The sequence below is a fragment of the Eutrigla gurnardus genome, assembly GCF_963514095.1.
Source record: "Eutrigla gurnardus genome assembly, chromosome: 5".
NCBI classification, from domain to species: domain Eukaryota; kingdom Metazoa; phylum Chordata; class Actinopteri; order Perciformes; family Triglidae; genus Eutrigla; species Eutrigla gurnardus.
This window is the reverse complement of record NC_139919.1, coordinates 21,116,255-21,135,990: the sequence shown is the minus strand read 5'-3', so window position 1 is coordinate 21,135,990 and position 19,736 is coordinate 21,116,255. Positions and strand designations below refer to the sequence as shown.

The 19,736-nt window shown below is 42.1% G+C and overlaps 1 protein-coding gene across 1 annotated transcript; it reads right to left on the bottom strand.

Annotated features, from left to right (window-relative positions):
* Positions 1–280: 280 nt before the first annotated feature.
* On the bottom strand, positions 281–18,307 carry slc43a1a (solute carrier family 43 member 1a). Its single transcript, XM_084008995.1, has 15 exons — positions 18,146–18,307; positions 13,979–14,142; positions 13,296–13,482; positions 12,475–12,530; positions 12,045–12,121; positions 5,971–6,063; positions 5,516–5,649; positions 5,281–5,405; positions 4,957–5,103; positions 4,828–4,863; positions 4,604–4,739; positions 4,339–4,468; positions 3,950–4,023; positions 3,025–3,148; positions 281–2,940 (listed from the first exon to the last, which is right to left on the bottom strand). The coding sequence occupies exons 2-15, from the start codon at positions 14,130–14,132 to the stop codon at positions 2,743–2,745; spliced, it is 1,671 nt and encodes a 556-aa protein (XP_083865121.1). The 5' UTR covers positions 14,133–14,142; positions 18,146–18,307; the 3' UTR covers positions 281–2,742.
* Between the last annotated feature and the right edge of the window lie 1,429 nt (positions 18,308–19,736).

The following is a 19,736-nucleotide window of genomic DNA, read 5'->3' as shown; positions in this document are numbered from 1 at the left end:
CCTATAGCACTCTGATCGTAGCACTGTTGCTCTTAAGGTACAACTTTACTCAGATGAGGACCTAACACTTGTTCTATTTTTAGCTCTTACTTTATCGGCAATGATACGTTGTGGTTTCTTTGTTTCCTTCTTTTGACAAATGTACTTATTGTAAGTCGCTTTGGACAAAAGCGTCTGCTAAATGACCTAAATGTAAATGTACAGAGATACTTCGTTTAAAATGCAGTGTAGGTGCAACAATGGCTTTGTTGCTGTGAAAGAACTGTTTGCAATGTCACAATACGTTTACAGTCATTCATTTATTTGTTTATCAAATGCACAAGTTGGATATATTGATTAAAGGCAGGAACAAAAGGCATACATTTAGCAACTCATGCCAACCACTTAAACCCCAAGTGTAGAGAGAAGATTTAGATGATGGTCTTCAAATACAGACAAAGCAGAAGATGTTATTTTTCGATGTAGAGACTGTCAGAGGTGTTGATTAAACTTCACAATGACAATTCTGGCAGGAACTGTACATTTTCAACGGCATAAGGAAGCCTGACTAGCAGGAACTATTAAGGCAACATGGAGAGATGCAACGAGGTCAGATAAATGTTGCTGGAATTGCTGGTACTTTTGTTTTAAACATTGCAACAAAAAAAAAAAAACTGTACAAGAGCAAAGTGACCTGTGGCAAACTGGAAAACCTCAGCAACACTGATTGTAATGTACTAGACAGTATTTATACTCAACAGCCTCAGAAGTCACCATCGAGCTGAATCAACACTCGTGACAATTAACAAAAAACAACTGGTATTTACTGCGGGCATAATGCATTGTGTTGTAAGGCCTATGACGTTACTCCTGAGAAAAGTGCTGTACTATCAACTACTTTACAGTTTCTACACATGGCTTTGGTTTACAGGGAAAGATGTTTGGCAGAGGCATAAATCTTACATTCATGTGTATTGCAATAAAGCCAAAAATGGCCGCAAAGGCACAGAGTTGAAACAAAACGTAGGATCTCTTTCATGGTGAGAAAGCAAAAGTCTATGAGGCTGAACACATTTTATATATGAAGCAAAACAACTAGAAAGCAAAAAAAAAGAAAGGAAACATCTACTAAAGCTGTATTGACACTGAAGCGACTGAGCCAAAGAATTAAAAATGATACATCCGGATCAATACATCTACATGTTACTGTTGCTGTGTGCAGAACAAACAGGGACAGGAAAGACACATTATGTTGTCACTTGTCACAAAAATGTAAATGTTTCTGTTTTAGTCTGCAGCCGGCTGAAACCATGTCTTTTAATGTGACTTTGAGCACCCAAGCAGAAAAATTGTTTGAACATTTAAAAAAAAAAGTTTTACAACAGCCAGTGTCTCCTCAGTCATCAATAGGTTACTGTACACACTCATATATAGCAAAGCAAGCAGAATATGTAATAAAATAAAAGACGCACCTCGGTTCTATTTACAAAAAAAAATCAATTTTGATGGGAGATTTGTTTGCTCCAAAACCAATACATGATAATAAAAAAAAAGGTAAAAGCAGAATACAAATTAAATCATGTGAGCTTCATTTATAATTCGCACACTACACAATAACTGATACTGAAACACATGTTTCCCTTTGTAATGCTACTGCCGTTAGAGTATAAAAATACACTTCAATACTTATTTTTATACACATGCTAGTTAATTTCTGTGCATAAAGCAGTACAAAGTGATTCATAACATCGACACACCCTGTGTGTCAGAATTTTAAAAGTCAGTCATATTTTTCCTTGTGAATTTTTCTTAAAAATGGTTTTCCAAAATAAAAAAAAAATCCAGAAATGCAAGGGCTGACTCAGCTATACCTCTGAAGATCGTGAACGGTGGTGAAATTCTCAAGGATCAAGGATTTGATGTGTCATTTTGACAATTCAAGGATCAGTAATTCCAAATGGGGAAAAGAACTTTGATAGACAGACATAGGAGTCGGTTGCAGAGAGACGGTACAAAAACAAACAAAAAAGGAAACAGAGGAGGTAGATATGGTGTCTCTACAACCAGCCTATCTGTGCGTGTCTGTGTGAATAACTGGGCTCAGGCAATACCCCAAACACTTCCTTGTATGTACCAGAAGCCTGGTGTTCAGTTGTCCAGGTACTTTAAAAAAGTAATTTATATTTCTGGGTGGAAGATTACAGTAAAATAGCACACTATCACCGACTAAAAGTTTACTTCATAAACTTTTTGAAACAACAGTGAAGTAGCCTGTGTAACTTTCCTAGTGTCATTATTCTGTTCTTTGGTGTTAGCGAGGATTGTGATGATTGTTGTAAGAAGTCTTTGAAAACTATATAACAGTATTTCAAGTACCGTGAGATCCACAGCGTGACACAAGAGCCACACCAGGATGTGTGCAGGTGTCTCTGTGTGTGCTTGTGAGTGAAATCTATGGCTTTAAATCACACTAATTTGCCTCTTTGACACTAAAGCAATATAAATAAACAAATGATGATGACGCTTCTTCTTCCGAAATCACAAGAAACTCAAAATTCTAACTCAAAGTCATAACAAAACATGATCCTATTTGATTCGTGGTCAGCAAAATGTGCACCAGCAAGGACCAAAAACCAAAAAAACGCTGGAAATATCAAAACAAAATAGCCTATGTATATGGATGCATAGATTGATGGTGCTCATTTTGAAGACGCATACAAAAATAAATCCTATAATTCCCCCAATCTTCCACTAGGTGTCACTCTAAGCCTCCACGGCAGCCAGGCCGTTGCTGTGAGGTTTGTGGCCGTTGGCTTCGGCGTCGTTGAGCGCCTGCATCTCCTGGCCGGCTGCCCGCTTGTCTCTGGCCGCATTTTCCCTAATCAACTGTCTGCGGTGGTAGAACAGGTAACCTGGCAACAGGAAGCCAGCCAATGAGAAGATGATCAGGCCGAGGTTGATCTGGAGGACAGAGATGGAAAGTTAGAGTCACAATCATACAGTTCCTGGCGGGTCCCAGAGTTCGAGATAAGTGTGGGTCCTCACCCAGTAGGGGTCTCCTTTTAGCGGTCCGACCATGGCAATGAAGAGGGGCTGCTGCAGCAGAGCGATCACAGCACTGATCATGGACTGGAGGCCTGTCAGAGTGCCAAAGTGGTTGGACGGGTAGCTGTGGGAGAGATACTGGGGGTTACCGACACCGAGTCAAATTACACAGAACCCTGGATATTAAAGGAAAATGTTGTAAAATAAATGAGCTGCTGCTTCTGTGACAACTTATTACAATTAGAGAAGCGCCTCTGGCATTAATCCCAGAATATTGCCAGTAATACATTAAATGTGACTTTTCAGTGAGTTGTTTTTTTATTGAAATGTTGCTTTCAGGCTGATGCTGCTCTGAGTTTGAGTTTTACACTGTCAGAGTTTAACTCATCCACATATCTTTACTTCGTACACGCTGTCTTGTGTGATAAAAAACAACAGAAGTTATACTGTAGTATTCTCTAGATTCAGTGTAGTCAATATTGAATGGCACAGTTCATGAATTTTGTCAAAAGCATACATTGAATGGGTGCAGTGTTGTGGTTGCTTAACACCCATAATAAAGCATCTGCTGCTTTTGTCACCACATCTGGTTGCTTTTATCACACTGTAAAGTGCTGCTTTATGTTTGGTGTTAATGTGGTGCTGGGAAACAACTTTAAAAGGGGCCAGGTTTCAAATATTGTACTTTTTTATAAAGTTTAATGTTTATTATCTTATTAACGAACTGGAAACTAAAGGCACTTTACTCTACTTTGTTAAAGATATATTCAATCGCGGCGCTACTTTAATGATTGCTTTGAGATTTAAGCGCTAAACTTTGTGAAACATTTCACCCCTGAGGTCATGTTTTCCCATTTCCTCTGTGATGTGAAAGTGTTAAATAGAGCGTCAGATGGTGCTGTTGAATTGGCGGTGCAGCACTCACACAGCGGCATAGAGGCCTCCGCAACAGGAGTGGATGAAGCCTCGGACCATAGTGTGGAGGATGAAGGTCAAGATCTGAGGAGGAGAAAGAGAGCAATCAATGTATCTGAGCGTGGGAACTATTGAGTCTTTACTTGTTCTCTGGCTGCCGTAGCATGTGTGTGTATGTGTGTGTGTGTGTGTGTGTGTGTGTGTATATGTGTGTGTGTGTGTGTGTGTGTGTGTATGTGTGTGTATATGTGTGTGTGTGTGTGTGTGTGTGTGTGTGTGTGTATATGTGTGTGTGTGTGTGTGTGTGTGTGTATGTGTGTGTATATGTGTGTGTGTGTGTGTGTGTGTGTGTGTGTGTGTGTGTGTGTGTGTGTGTGTGTGTGTGTGTGTGTGTGCTACCTGTAGAGGCAGGTTGTCTATAAGGCAGCAACATCCGAAAGCAAGCAGCAGCATGTTGGTGAGAATGAAGGCCCTCATGGCGTTTGTCACTTTCTGGATCTTACGGTCTCTCTTGGGTAGAGTGGTCTGTCTGATGGGGCGCGGACACGGAGGTGTTTTAGCATTCATAGTATGCTGGACCACTCCGGTTATATAAGTAACATCAACAACATCACCAAATACTTTTGCCTTCCACTTTCAAACCATCGTGAGGCGCTGTACGTACCTCTGCTCTATGCCCGGTGGGACGGTCTTCTCTTCGTTACACTCCTTCATCTTCCAATCCATGATGTATCCAATCAGAGGACACGTAGCCAGGCAAAGCAGCTGCAGGGTGCCGAAGATGGACGAGTAGAAACCCACTGCAGAAGGAACATTGTTTGTAATGAAAATGAGAAGTTGGACAAGTTACATAAAGTACAAACATTTAAAGCTGAATGATTATCTCACCTTTCTCTTCTGTTTCAATCAGCATCTGATCAGTTGCTGAAATATGAAAACAAAGACATTTTAGATATTCTTCATAACTTACAATACATTTAAAAAAAATAGTAATGTGGTTGGAGGTTCTACACTCACGATTCTCTTCACCGTGAGTGACCATAAACTCCAGCATCTTGTTCATCGCTCCCATGAAGAATATGATCCTCAACTGGGACATGCCCATTGTAACCAGACTCCACAGGAAGATGGGAGAGAATACGGAGCGTCGGAAGGGAATCGCATCTGAAAGAGGAGGTTTGTTTTATTCAAGTGTATTTATTTTTGTATCCGTATTTATTTAAGCATCGAAGAACAATAAAAAAAAACAACAATATGAGAATATGAGACAATAAAAATGCTTTTTGTTGCATTTGCCACACCTCGTTGAAGCTGAAGAGACGAATGCGGGTGTTGACTTACTGGGTGCAGCGTCAGCTCCGGGAAGTTTTTCTGTGGAGTGTCGGACATCTCCGTTTTTGTGGCTCAGTCTCTCTCCAACAACCTTCTGATCAGATGAGGGCAGCTCTTGCAGTGTGTTCATCTTACTGTTATGCATAAACACACATTGATGTCAGAGAGGGAAGGAACAATGTTGTGATATATAGTTTTTGTGTGTCTTGGTGTCTCTGGGAAAGAGACGAACAGACTAACTAACCTGTAGTCCACTTCATCAGGCGTCGGGAAGCCTTCGGTGGGCCAGTTGAAGAAGCAGTTCAAAAAGACAAACCCGGCAAGACCCGCCCACATCCACATGATCACCTGGAAGGACACACCTGCATCGTAGATCAGCTGGGGAGAAGGAGAGGAATGGCTGTCAGGTGATCTTTCTACTCATTCAATACTACCAGAGAACCCTTTCATGTGATTATTTGATCCATCGCTAACACAAAAACATCAATTTGAAACGCATTTTGGTTTTGGCTCATTATGCAAATCATCAATCACTTTTTCCTGACACTTCATTGTTGTCTCAAAAAATCCAATTATGCTCTTTAATTTTACCCATAAAATCCCCAAATCTCCAAAATGAAGTACTAATGATGAACATTTATGTGCTTTTTTATGAGAAAACTGTCCATTTTCTGTCACCGTAGCTTTTCTATAATTTACCTTGACTCCAGGGAAGGTGACAGCAGAGGAGGCGTAGGAACCAATCATCAGGGACATGATGGTTGAGCTCAGAGCACCAAACATGTTGGGGAGCTGCAGGGACAGAGGGGTAGATACAATAAACGACAGTCATTACACCAATCAAACGATGTGACATGTAACCTATATGTGCTGTCCTCAGTCCAAACTGTGCTTTAATCAAGACACAGTACATGATTTCGACCAGCAGAGGTCAGACACCAGCTTTGTGTGAGCGATGAACCAGACCGGAGTTCTTCTGTCATCCAGACACTGTGAACCGTTCCTGCCTCTGCAGTTTGCACCCAGTCACACTTGTCTCTCTCCACAGAGCAGACTAATTAAAACAATATTAGTTTCCATGTCATGAGGAAGCAAGAAAAAAAAATCACGGCCCAGTTTGTGCTCTGACCCCCTAGTTCAAAGACAGACTAAGCTTTACTTAGACACACGTCCAGCGCCTTTCTTCTTGCTTTTTCAACGCATTCTTTTGAGTTAGGATTAAGGTTGCGGGAGCCAATCTATAGCCGGCTCCCGATGAACTTCAGAGGGTCCAGCCTGGACCCAGCGTGGGGGGTTCGCATGACACAAGGCAAAGGGAACAAGGTGGTGGGCACCAGGCACTAACACATCATATATTAGGTCGACCTATTTACAGTAGTAAGAGGCTTAGCCAACTCAACAATGACCTATTGTGTTGGCAGCACACTGAGTGTCCTTTGATTAGAGTTTTAAATGGGTCAATCACGATTATAAAATCACATGTGTGGGATTTTAGGTGTGCTGCATGACAAGCTCAGTATTCTCTCTCAACGCTGACCGTGGCTTTCCAAACTTTAGCCGGCGTCCCCTAATCTCCCCGCTAGGTCAGAGTTCGCGTGTAGTCAGTGTCCCTTTTTTTTTCCCACACGGCGGGCACTTTCCTCACTGATCTCACTGAGCCTGCACCAAATTATGTCTGAGGTGGTGAAATTGGAAACAATGTGACGATGATTCACCTTAAGTAATTATTGAAAATAACAACCAATTCAGACACACATATTCATACATATATATACTAACCTTGCAACAAATAAAGAAGGGATTGTAAAAACGGTTGATTCTATCTCCTCTGTGCATTAAAACTCTTTAAACTTGCGTTAAGTGATTTCTGGCCTGTTGGGGGCAGCAGAACAAGCTGCAAGTACAACCCTGACATATTATCACATTATAAATTCTCATGTGTTATCTGCTTATTTACGTGTCCAGAAGAAATGATCATGAGCATTCATTTATTAGGCTGTGGTGACAGTTTAAGGCTGGCAGACTGATATGTGTGTCAGTGTGTGTTTGTGTGTTGCAGGGGGGAAGCATGAGGTCACTCATGGGGCCGAAGGTTAGCAGGTAAACAGGAAGAGAAAAAATAAAGATTTCCTGAGGATGTTCACGAGAGAGCCAGAGACTGTCAAAGTGAAATGAGAAATGAGAAATCCTCATTCAGCACTTCTGAGATTCCGAACACTTCACAGGCCCGACTGCAACCATGAGATCCACATCGCTGGACCTTCTGGCTGCTGTGGTTTGTGGAATGTCGGGGAGAAGCCCCTCTGAGCACACAGAGGAGCGTCTCTTACTGATGTTGAAGCAAAGCAGCCATGTGAGATGTCAGCCAAGTGATGTCTGCTTTCAAGAGAGACATGCGTGAGGGGCGAAAAGCAAATAAAAAGCATGAAATGTGTGTGCGTGGGGCAGGCAGGACTCCCGCCCCTTGTGTGTGCAGCACATGTACTGCATGTTCACACTAACGACAGAAACACGTGACTTTATGGAGGGTCAACCAGTGTCAGGAAGTCACATACAAATGGAGCTTTTGGCCATTCACTCGTCACGACTAATCAGTTCAGGCACTACTCCTGCTGTGCTCACTCACTCGGGTGTTGTAAGACTTTGGCACTGGGTTTAATTAAGACCTTAATCGCGGGGGAACGGGCCAAATAGTAGCTTAATGAGCGCCGAAATGTCGATGCAGCCCGGAACATGTGGAGGTGTAGCAGAACACGAGGAGAAAGTGGAATAAATGGGGAACAGGAGAGGGGGGGGGGGGGGGAGAAGGAGAGTGGTGTATATAAATAAGCAAGGCTAGAAATGATGAAAAAGAGGCAGAGGGAGGAACATTGTTTGGGTTTGACTGATCTCCCCAAGCCACAGCTGCAGCCCGTCTCTCGGTGGGGATCCCAGCAGGAAACACTAAACCACAGCTGATTAGCACCGGCTTCTCTCCACCTCAAGTCTCTGCCGCCCTTTCTCACTGTTCATACATTGGTCGAGGCTTTATCCCCTCACAGCGTTGGCACAGTGCTCACGTCCAGCTGCTCTACGCTTATAACACACAAAAAAGGGAATCTAATGTAAAGGCAAGGTTCAACTGCCCTCTATGCCTCTCGCTGTTGAGGTTCTTTGTATTTGCCCAGTTATCCCCAATTCCCTGTCGTGGCCTCTATTTGTTGAGCACATTTAAAAAAGAGGTTCAGCTCCTCTCAGCTGGCTGACACCAAAGTTCACATGTGGAAGACTGACTGAAGAGCAATCCACCGTCCATCCTCATTCCTTGATTGTGCGACACGCATGCCTATGAGCATACCGTACATAGTTAATATGCATCATTAATGGTAGCTAAGTATGTGGGAATCAGGAACTCCTGAAGGTTGTGTGCTTCTGGCAAACCACAAGGGCGTGTTCGCACAGGGTAATGGCTTAAAAAAAGGTCAACGTTTTCTATGCAAATCAAGTTTTAATATCGTTAGTGACGAAGAAATTTCCATTCTCGCACTCGGTGGAGGTTGGAGGTGCACGGAAATTAAAATTTATTTCATTTGAAAATTAAAGTAAAACCCTTCCTCTTTTCATTATTATAGTATTCAATATTATATATTTTTTAAATATATCGATTCAAAGAGTTTTTTTTTATATTATCCCCTAATGCAGCTGAACTTGTATGAATCATTAATTTAAAATTCCGATCAATGCTCCTTGGATTAAAACCCATAATCCTTTGACCTCTTATCTGCCATAATTAGTTGGCTCCTTCTCCTTATATTTTATCTGCCAATTTGATGCCGTTGTTTGCAACATGACTGGATGTATACCTACTATATATTACCCATAGTAAATGTGCACACAACAAAGGGTGTCTGTAGGCCAAGACTATCATCATATGACATATGACATCATATGACAGACCCTCTGTATGAGGGGATTATGTCCTTTATTATCTGTAACTGCCTAAGGACATGTATTTTTTTCTTATACAATAATTATCAAATACAAGAATGGAGCTTTTAGTCTAAAGCGCATGATTTTAATCAGGATGGGATGTGTGTGATTTGTCTCAGTCCTCTGCTCTCCTATTGTTCCCTCTTCGGTACAACAACAACAACAACAGTGTGGAGGTCACACAACCCAATTAAAAAGGGAAAGAGAGTCAACAGAGGTCAGACAGGGAGGAGGGGGGGTGGAGCATTACTCAAATGTGTGTGTGTGTGTGTGTGTGTGTGTGTGTGTGTGTGTGTGTGTGTGTGTGTGTGTAGTATTAATCTTGTGTATGAGTTTCAGAGAATAGAAAGAGTACAGTGTGTTCCTCTGTGAGCGTGTTAGTGGTCAAACAGTTTGGAACTGTTCACGTGAGTCACAAGCTCTATTACTGATCATTATAATAATTAATAACAAAACAAACAAATAGCTGTTTATTTATATGATCAGGATTTCTCAGTTGGGTGTGTGATTCCTTTGAAGCCTACTTAAGAAAAGAACTGGTATCATTCAAATATCTCTCATCATCACCTGTCCTTTCTGTTTGTCTGCTCTCGGGCAGTGGATCTGTTGACTTCACAAACACTCTCGTCCTTCCTCTTTCTCTTTCTCCCTGTTGGTCTTCCCCCATTTCAGGTCTGACTGTCGTGCCCAGCCCATCTGATCTGCTGATTGGCATCACCTGCCCAGCAGGCTTCATAAGCCTGCTTGATTGAAGAACGGGGTTCTTTCTTTTCCTCTCTTGGCCTGGTGTTGGTGAAGCTCCTGAGCTTGTGGTCCTCTGGGCCTCGTGGCTTATGTTACTTTAGTTCTTTTGATTTGCTCCGCACATCCTACACTACTGTTTTTACTGATTTGCACACTTCATATGCTGTTGCATTTAAGCTTTGATCCATTTGTCTAATAATATATTTAGCTTAAAAGCTGAAAACTGTGTGTTTACCGTTTTTTGTCATGGCCTTTTGAGCCAGGTCGGGACAACTAGCTGATTAATGAACTAAGCTGCAGCTCTTCCAGGTGTCCTATGCATCATTTACACACATTTACCCCAAAATCCAACCAGGCATCTATCTTTGGTAAATTGACTCTCTAATGTGCTCATATGGTGATAAATGCTGACCATTCGTTAGCTGTCGCGGATGCACAGCACTGCTGTAAGCACCATTAGCTACTAGCCGGGCTGGCAGCCATCTCCATGTTGGGAGCAATGTGGAGAAATTCCTTCAATCATAGATTTGCCAGGAATTGTGTATAGAGCTCCTTAAATGATGTTTGAATTGCCGCCTGTCCTTTAAAAATAAGATAACTTGTGCAGTCGAGCTAACTATTATCTTGAACAAATGGAAGTCACACACGGCCGTTTTCAGTGCAGACACAGTCGACTGTGAAGGTGCAGAACATCTAATTTGAGACAGGTGTCTTTTTTCTTTTCTCAGAGCCAGGCTGCAGTCCCCATACAGGGGTAAGGTCACACACGAGGGTCATCTATGCACACCGAGCTCAGCTTTATTATCTAATCATTCGTTTCATGTCCGTCTCCCCGTGTGTACATAACCGCGTGCACGTCCACATGTGTGCACAGTCACGCAGAGTTGAAACGGTTCTGCGTTCTGCTGACGGCTCGGCAGAACAGAGAGACAGGAGAGAGCAGGGAGAGAGACAGGAGAGAGCAGGGAGAGAGACAGGAGACAGTAGGGAGAGAGACAGGAGAGAGATGGGAGAGAGCAGGGAGAGAGACAGGAGAGAGAATGGAGAGAGACAGGAGAGAGGGGAGAGAGACAGGAGAGAGAATGGAGAGAGACAGGAGAGAGCAGGGAAATGGGGAGACGAGAACAAAGGTAGAAGGAAGTGAGAGAAAACAGAAGACACGAGACAACATGTGGCCTTGAGTGTTTTGAATAGAGGTGAGTGGGACGAACTTCGATAGAGGGTGTGTGATCGACTGCTGGCCGTAATAGGTGGAAACTCAAATGGGAGTTTATTTCCATCTGGGGGAAGGCATGCGCAGCTCTGACGCAGACACAGTTAACACGCACACAAACACACACCCAAATACTTGCCATGACACAGGAGGCAGCAGCAACAATACCAGCTGACACATCACAAGCAAACACACAAGCCTGACATGAGTGTAAACAAACACAGCTCCCAGTCACAGCACACACTGTTTCCTCAGCTGAGACAAATAGGACCACGACCACGCTGCGGCTCAAGGCTTCTAAAAGGGTTCTGCTCATTTGTTCCAGGAACACAAGCCAGCTTTAGCACTTTCTCAGAATATGAGTTATGTAACAACAGTAGAGACGTTCAGAGCTATAGTGTATCAGGGGAAAAGAAAGGGGGTCATTTTGGTGCCATATTGTGACGAAAACTATTATTTCTTGATGATAAAATGCAGAAGAAGACAGATATGACATGATTTTTTTAAGTATGTAACCCTGTAACACAATCAAGAGGTGATTGGTCATTTTCCTCATCTTATTTCTATCTTTCTCTACCAGATCTGACCTCTTATGTACAGATGTTGATAACAAAATGCAGATGTTGCTGAGGTCAGTACTTCATCACCAAAACAATGAGAACCGGCACAGAGAAGAGTGATCGTCTCCTCAAAAGCATTTATAAGAAATCAGTTCACCATATCAATCACCATAAGAGGATCGCTTGTTTGATAACCGTGAACTCCATGCACTAATGATGCATCTACAGTTTGTGCTACTGATTATCACAGTAGTATCACAGTGTTTCCTGTCGGTTGTGTGCCTCACCGTGAGTGAGGTGAAGGTCAGGCAGATTCCTCCAAGGCCGTTCATGGAGAGAGCCAAGAAAATGAGTGCTGACAGAACTGCATTGAAAAACATAAACACAGAAGAGTTAGAGCCAAAATCAACTCTCTCAGAAAAAGATCTTCCACTGAAGGTTTCACACGCTTTCTTTAGAAACAGCACTTAGAGATGAAAGAAGCCGATAAACGGGGTAAAAAAATAACATGATCAAATAAGCACACGCTGAGAATGTTGCTCTTCCAGGGGAAAACCTGTCCTTGCAATCTTGAAGTAAATCATGATCTCAGGTGGTACGCCGCAAGCTGTCAATCAAGCATGAAACTGAAAGATAACTGCGGCACGTGCAGATTTCTTATACAACATTTTACAGTTGAGTTTATTGACATCTGACACTTCATTTGTCCGTGCTCACCGTGAGGGTCGTAGGCCGATATGGCGATTATAACACAGGACAGAGCGAAACACGCGCTGTAACAAAAGAAAAGGGCACATTTTAAATTCTTGCATACTGTATCATAACTTAGCACACTAAAAGTCACATTTATGTGTATGTCAGTGTCTGCACAAATAATAAAAATCATATAGATACTATATATATAGCCATGATTGATCTGTGATCTGTGATCATGTTATTAAAGCGTGACTCAGATGAGTTCAGACACTGTTTCGTACGAGTCAAGAACAGTTCATGCACGATTCACTAAACAGCAGTTTAGCCGTTGGTTATCAGCTAAAGGCCAAATCTGTCCGTGGTTTAACAGCCGGCAGCTGCAGATAAACTTTCATGGCTGCTGAAGCTTTGAATGAGGAGGAGAAACGTCGGTGTGTGTGTGTGTTATATGTATTGAATCTTTTATTTTCTCTATGCATCTGTGTGAAGACACTACTGGCATTCCCTCTCCATTCTGACGGGGCAGTTGCATTAACGTGTCTCCACACCCATTGAGAAAGAATTTACCTACTATGCTATGTGCACTCTGCTGCCCCACCCACATTTACTGACTCACACACTGAGAAAACCACTGTGGGAATGTGATCCGTCTGCCGCCTTTTTTTTTTGTTTTACTATAATCACAGTAGTAGTTGAGGAATTGACTCTCACTATAAAAAAAGAAAATGTGAGCTCCAAATGACAGAGCCCACACAAGAGTAAATCTGCAACTTACAAAATACACTTCATCAATCATTATATGAGCACATTCCTTATGTCTGTGACTGTTTTAAAATCATCACCTGCCCATCAGGCGAATTGGGCGAGGCCCAAACCTGTCCATCAGGATACCGAGTGGGAGGGTGGTAGCGCTGAGCAAGAAGGAACCGATGGTGAAGCCCAGATTCAGCATCTCCTCCTGATCCACGCAGCTATGCCACTCCTCAACGTCGCCGCTGGTCGAGTTACCCAAGGACACGGACTCATTCTCTGTGTGTGGAGGGTTGATAAGAGGTGTGCGAGGTCAGAATATGAACAGATGACACAGAATATGAATAATTATTTCCCTCGTTATCGAGGGTCACCCTAAGTGTAGTGTTTAAAACAATCATTCTACTTTTCTTATGAATACATAAAATACAATAATAATCAATACATTCTTATGTGCATATGGTGCAGTTATGGCCATAACTGTTACAAAATGAGAAGGGAAAAATGTTCAAATGTAGGATTTGGGCATAAAAATATCACATATCAGATAGAGAGAACAAAAAAATATTTATTTTTTTACAGCTGAGAGCCAAAACAAATATAATGAGTTATTGTCAGAAATATGTCATATCACAGTTAAAAATCCTCCTATTTATACACAATTCGTATAAAATAGAGATGTCATGAAGGCGATAAAACTACACTGAGCAGGTTTTATGGAGCATGTTTTAAGTGCAGGGTTTAAAGATGGGGGGATCTTTAAGAGAGATTTTACCTGAGCACAGATGGGAATAGAAACCTTCCCTTTTCAGCATGATGAGCAGGGACCCCCAGCCCAGTAGCACAGCTGAACACAGCAAGTTTTCAATCACCGCCGTCACCGCCATCCACCAGCGCCTCCTGTAGGCCTGGCTGAGAGAGGGCGCCATCGCTGATGCTCTGTGATTGAGGAGGATAGGAGGATTTCATTTATTTCAGATCTAAGTCCATGTGAGTGGGCAGCATGTTTAATCACCCGAGCTCCTTTCAATGCCCGTCCATAATTAAGCATACAAATGGACACAACAACAGAATATATTTTTAAAAAGGACCGAAGTCAGAGAATATATAAGGAAACTTTAGTTTAAAGGGAGTTTTTTTGGAAGTAAGTTATAATTGTTGATCAGAAAAGAGGAAGTGGGCAAAATCTGTGATTTTTCTTTTTTTTTTACTGGGGAGACCTGATTGAGCCCCCTTGAGACGAGACATTTTTTGTGTTATGAATACCCATGTGACCGGTCATTGTTTTGTAAATCCCTGTTGAGCACCTGACAACTTTCACTGCATTGTCCTCTGAAACCCTCCCACTGTCTACAGAGCAGCTATTAACAATTGCTAGAAATAAGAATAGCATTTTGAAGGGCAACATTTCCAACTGAAAGTGCAATTAGCATGTGACCACAGTTTAATTTGGGGGGGTTCTCTGGGATTAGTGGTTTAAAGGTGAGTGAGTGGGGATGCAGCTCTTATGTAAACAAACAGACACACACACACACACACACACACACACAACAGAATAATGAAACTCATGATGTAACTGACCAAATAAAGTCAGGTTAGTCATGACCACCTGGAAAACACACACGCACACACACACACACACACACACACACACACACACACAAACACACACACAGTACAGGTCATTGGTCATTGTAACCTGGGACATCAGTGACCAACAGAATCAGTGACCGCCCTGAAAGGATCTCACACACACAAAAAACACACACACAAACACGCACATCTGGGAAACATCTAAACAAGAAATACAGTTTCCAAATATAACCAGCTGTTCCGTAGCTGGAGAACCAGAGAAGAAGTGGAAAGGAACAGAGGGAGGAAAAGTCTCTTGATTTGAGGGGACATGGTGGTGGGCGGGGGGGGTCAAGGTCTCAAACAGGAAACCCTCTCAGTAGGTCCTAATTAGGGCACCTCTTCCGCATGTGTGTGTGCTTGTACGGCAGAAGACGAGAAGATCTAATGGGACAGATTTGTCTCTGCGTGTGTCTGTGCATGTGATTGTGAGGCGTGCATGTAATGCGATTATCCACAGCCCACTGCACTGCCTTTGTGCTGAAAAGCAAGTTGAAAAGGGGGGATTTCTGTGTAAATGACACCCCATGCTGAAAACCCGTTCAGCACACACACACACACACAACTCCCCAACCCTCAACAACGAGGCAACAGAGCGAGGCAGCGCTCATTCACTCAGACCTGTTCACGTACAATCCACATATTAAGCACTTAATTAATGTTATTGTTTAACGATAAGTGTTCAGGGAACGCCTGGGGTTCAGTATTTGGCTGAAGGACATTTCAACATGCAGAAAGTAGGGTTGAACCGTATTGTGGTTAAAAAACGACCCCTTGCTGCAGCTCTAATGGAAATGACGGTTCTCTAACTGTGTGGCTTCCTGACATCTAAAGGATTAGGTTTATCAAGTTTCCTCTTCCGGTTACGTACCATTTTACGTGAAAATATGTTGATGTCAAAACATTTACTGGTGAACTTGGAGATTGTAAATAGAGATTGCCGAAGGTGGCGTGGCAAGCGGGAAATACTTGCTGATGTGTTTGTTGTTAGTAGGCTATGTGGCCTGCTGGCGAGCTGCTGATGCATGACATAGTACACACGTGTGTAGTCAGATGTGCGCGGCATTGAACTGAAGAAGATCAGCCCTTTTGTCACAGATACCCGAGCCGGCTCGTTGAGTCAGTTTCGGCCTGACTCCAGCATTGGATCCCTAATTATTTGTGAAGCGTTAACCCGGTAGCACGGACAGACACGCTAGGGTTTCAGACATGAACAAACACCGTCTATTAAGAGCCTAAGTATGGAGGCTGCTGTCACATGGGTTGGATTTACAGTGGCTGCACACAATAAACACGCATCACGCACACATTGCTCGGGAGACAAATGCGACGCAGGGTCACTTGGTGTCACGGAGAAAGGACAGGTTAAAAAAAACCCTATCCGTTGCGCCTCAGTGCGTGTGTGTGCGTGTTTGGTATCAGGTTATAAAACCATGTGGACTGACGCGATACCGGATCAAGACAACCATCCGGTTTGATGCATCAATCTCTGGCTACCACGCCTACCTGTTGTCATATTGGACTCAGGAGTGTCACACAACAAAGAGTTGCAAAGAAGCCGAAACAGCTAGGAGCCTTTATAGTAACAATGTGTAGCGTGTGTGTGTGTGTGTGTGTGTGTGTGTGTGTGTGTGTGTAGCAGGTGAAGTCTGCACTGAGCTGCACACCATATAAGGAAGCTGAAATACCTGAGCACTGGCAGCTGATGCAATATTGCCATGACTAACTTGAGTTTGGGTTTTTACAGTTGGGCCATACTTTGGGATATAATAACACAAGACCACCCCCCTCCCTTCTATGTGATTTGAATTGTACATGACACATTTCAGACATCACATGTCCTGCTTCCTTTCAAGTCTCTCTGTTGATGCTCCCATCCAGCGCTGCTCTTTTTTCCCCGCGGGGATGTTTCTGACCTTGACCAGCCGTGTTTATCAACCTCTGCCGGACATAAAGGACCGCAGGGCAAACTCTTTATCCTCACAAGTTTCCAAGAAAATAAACCACGCGCCCTAGGACCCTCTTGTCCCCTGAGGAGTCCGATCAACCCAACCCCCGAGGCTGCCCGGCCGGCCAGCAGCTGACTCTCCGCGGGCATGACCTCAGCCCGGAGTCCGGTTACCGGAGCAGCGGGGCGGCCGCTGACGTGAGTTGTCCCGGAGCAAGTCCAGAGCGGCGTTCAGGTGCTGTTCGAAACGTCGGAATTTTGAGCACAACACACAAGAAATGAACCTCAAACCCACCACTGCCTATAGGTTACAGTGAAGGGGGTGGAAAGAGGCATGAAATCCCCGTCAAGGACATGTGGTCAAGTTTATGTGGTCAAGTTTATGTTACACTGCCGGGATGATTCATCAATCTCCAAAAAGAATTAGCTCATTTTCAACGATTCTAATTGATTAATTAAGTCATTTGATAAGGGGGGAACTATGTTACCAATAATTTACACGATGATTTGCTGTTTTCTGGGTTTTATGTTGAATGTTAGTTAAATATCTTTGGACTGATGCTCAGAAAAAAATATAGCATTTGAGAAGACATTTTCCACTATTTTCTAAAGATGTGATCATTAATAACATTTAAAATATATATATATATTAAGTTACAGATCCAATGTATATGGACACCTACCCAGCTTTATTTATTATCACCACCCCCCTGCACAAATGAGTGACTGCATAACACAATACACTAAATGTATTTTATCCAGATCGCACCAAGAAAGCCGACTTTAAGCGTGCCCTCGAAGGCAACAGGGGGCATCTTAGGCTATGTATACTAAACTCAAACATGTGACCACTGCTTGGTCGTGGTCATAACATTTAAATTCGATTGTTATAAAAACATGTTGCCTATTATAGCTTCATGGTTATTATATGTTTACAAATGAGCCCCAATTTGGGAGTTTACCACTGAAAACTTAAGACATAAATTACAGTGCGGCAGCATGAGCATTCTTTTGAATGATCACTTCCGAAACATCCCGCTCCTTTCAGGTCATGACTCACTCTTATTTCGGCTTTGTTTCAGACACGTTCCCCCTCTTTGCGTGAACGCCCAGAGCTTTTTTTTTTAACTTATTTCCCCCCCTTTACGCACATTCCCAGACGGCCGCCTGTAACACAGACGGGCTGCCTTTTGTATCGGACGTTAACGTCTGTTTCATGCCACGTGTGAGTATCCACAGCCGGCTCGCCCTGCTGCCGCTCCGTGCCGCGCGTTTACGCACGTTATTACAGTTAATAGCCCTACTTTACGCATCCATCCACAATAGCATAGTGAATATTTAAGGGAAAACGTATTTACTTACTTCAGTTGTGCGTCTTCTCAGAAAGGGAAACGAGTGTTTTGTGTTGCTCGCTGAGTAAAATAAGGATTTAAAATGTGCTTTCACAGCTAATTTGTTCCCGTAAGTGAACCCCTGAATTAAACCCTTTCCCTCTCTGCTTGCTTGCTTTCTTGTGGATGTTTCCTGGTAGGTCTTTGTGAGGCTCCACTTTTCTTTCTTGGGTTTCTTGACAGACTCCCCCTCTCCTAATTTGACTTCTAATTCCCTCCCTCTTTCTATGGGTGGAGAGAAGTCATTCAGCTCTCCACAAGACAAATACCCACTCAACTCTATGGAAATGTGTGTTACGCACTCTGCAGCTCATTCGCTGAAAATACAAAAGGATTGAAGCTGTGATATTTCATATCATTATTAAATAAATAGACAGTGGTGGAAGAAGTTTACCTGAAAGTAGCAATGCCACATTGTAGAGTCCTGCATACCCTTACTTAAGTATTAGCTTCAGAATATACTTAAAATGCAGAATGATGTATATATTAACGGGTTATAATAATTGATGCAATAGTATGTGCATTACTTTATCATTGCAGCTGGTAGGCGGGGCTAGTTTTAATAACTTCATCTACTTTATCTGCTGTATGTATTAGCTTTATTCTAATTATATAATTAATTTCTTGATTTTGGCCTATTCTTCTAAACTGTAAAGTAGCACCATTGGTCAGATACATTTATCTGAGTAATATAAGTATAATATTTGCCTCTGACTTGTAGTGGAGTGGAAGTATAAAAAAAAGCACAAGATGGAAATACTCAAGTAAAGTAAACTTCATGTACAACACTTTATACCTATTGTTTACCCAGACACGTAATCAATATGTATGCATATGACACATGTGTACACATGTAGCAACGGAAGCAAATGTCTGTTTTTTGTGTGTAAACAATGTTCAAAGCAAAGCAGGAAAAACTCATTTCAGGCTACCAAAGCAAATTAGTTTAGTGATGCATTCCAGAGAGTCTACTCACCAAGATACTGAGATGCTTTACTGTCACCTTTGAAAGGTGTCTGTGTATTTCAGGGTTTTATATAAATATATAATTATATGTTTATATATATATATATATATATATATATATATATATATATATATATATATATATATATATATATATATATATATATATATATATATATATATATTTATAGAGCTAAAACAAATCAACAACATGAATGTGTCTCTTCTATGATGACATTCAAAACCATCAACCGGGTGAAAGCGATAACACAAAACAAAGAGCAGACATTTCCTCATTTATGTCATTATGTCCAAACTTGTGACTAGAAATTCAATTAATGTACTATAATAAATTATATTTTCTCAGAATTTTTTGCACGTTTCAGCAGAAATACTCAACTCAAGTTGAAGTTTAAATAGTTAATAAAGGTTTAATTTAAATCTGCCCTTTGGAGTAAGTAAACAAAGTGTTTGTTTACATTCTGTTACTCACCAACTCACATTATTTGTATCCTTGAGGCCTTACTCACTCATGAAACAAAGTCGTTTTTTTTTTTTTTTTTTACATCATCAGCATTGCTTCCATCCATGTTTAC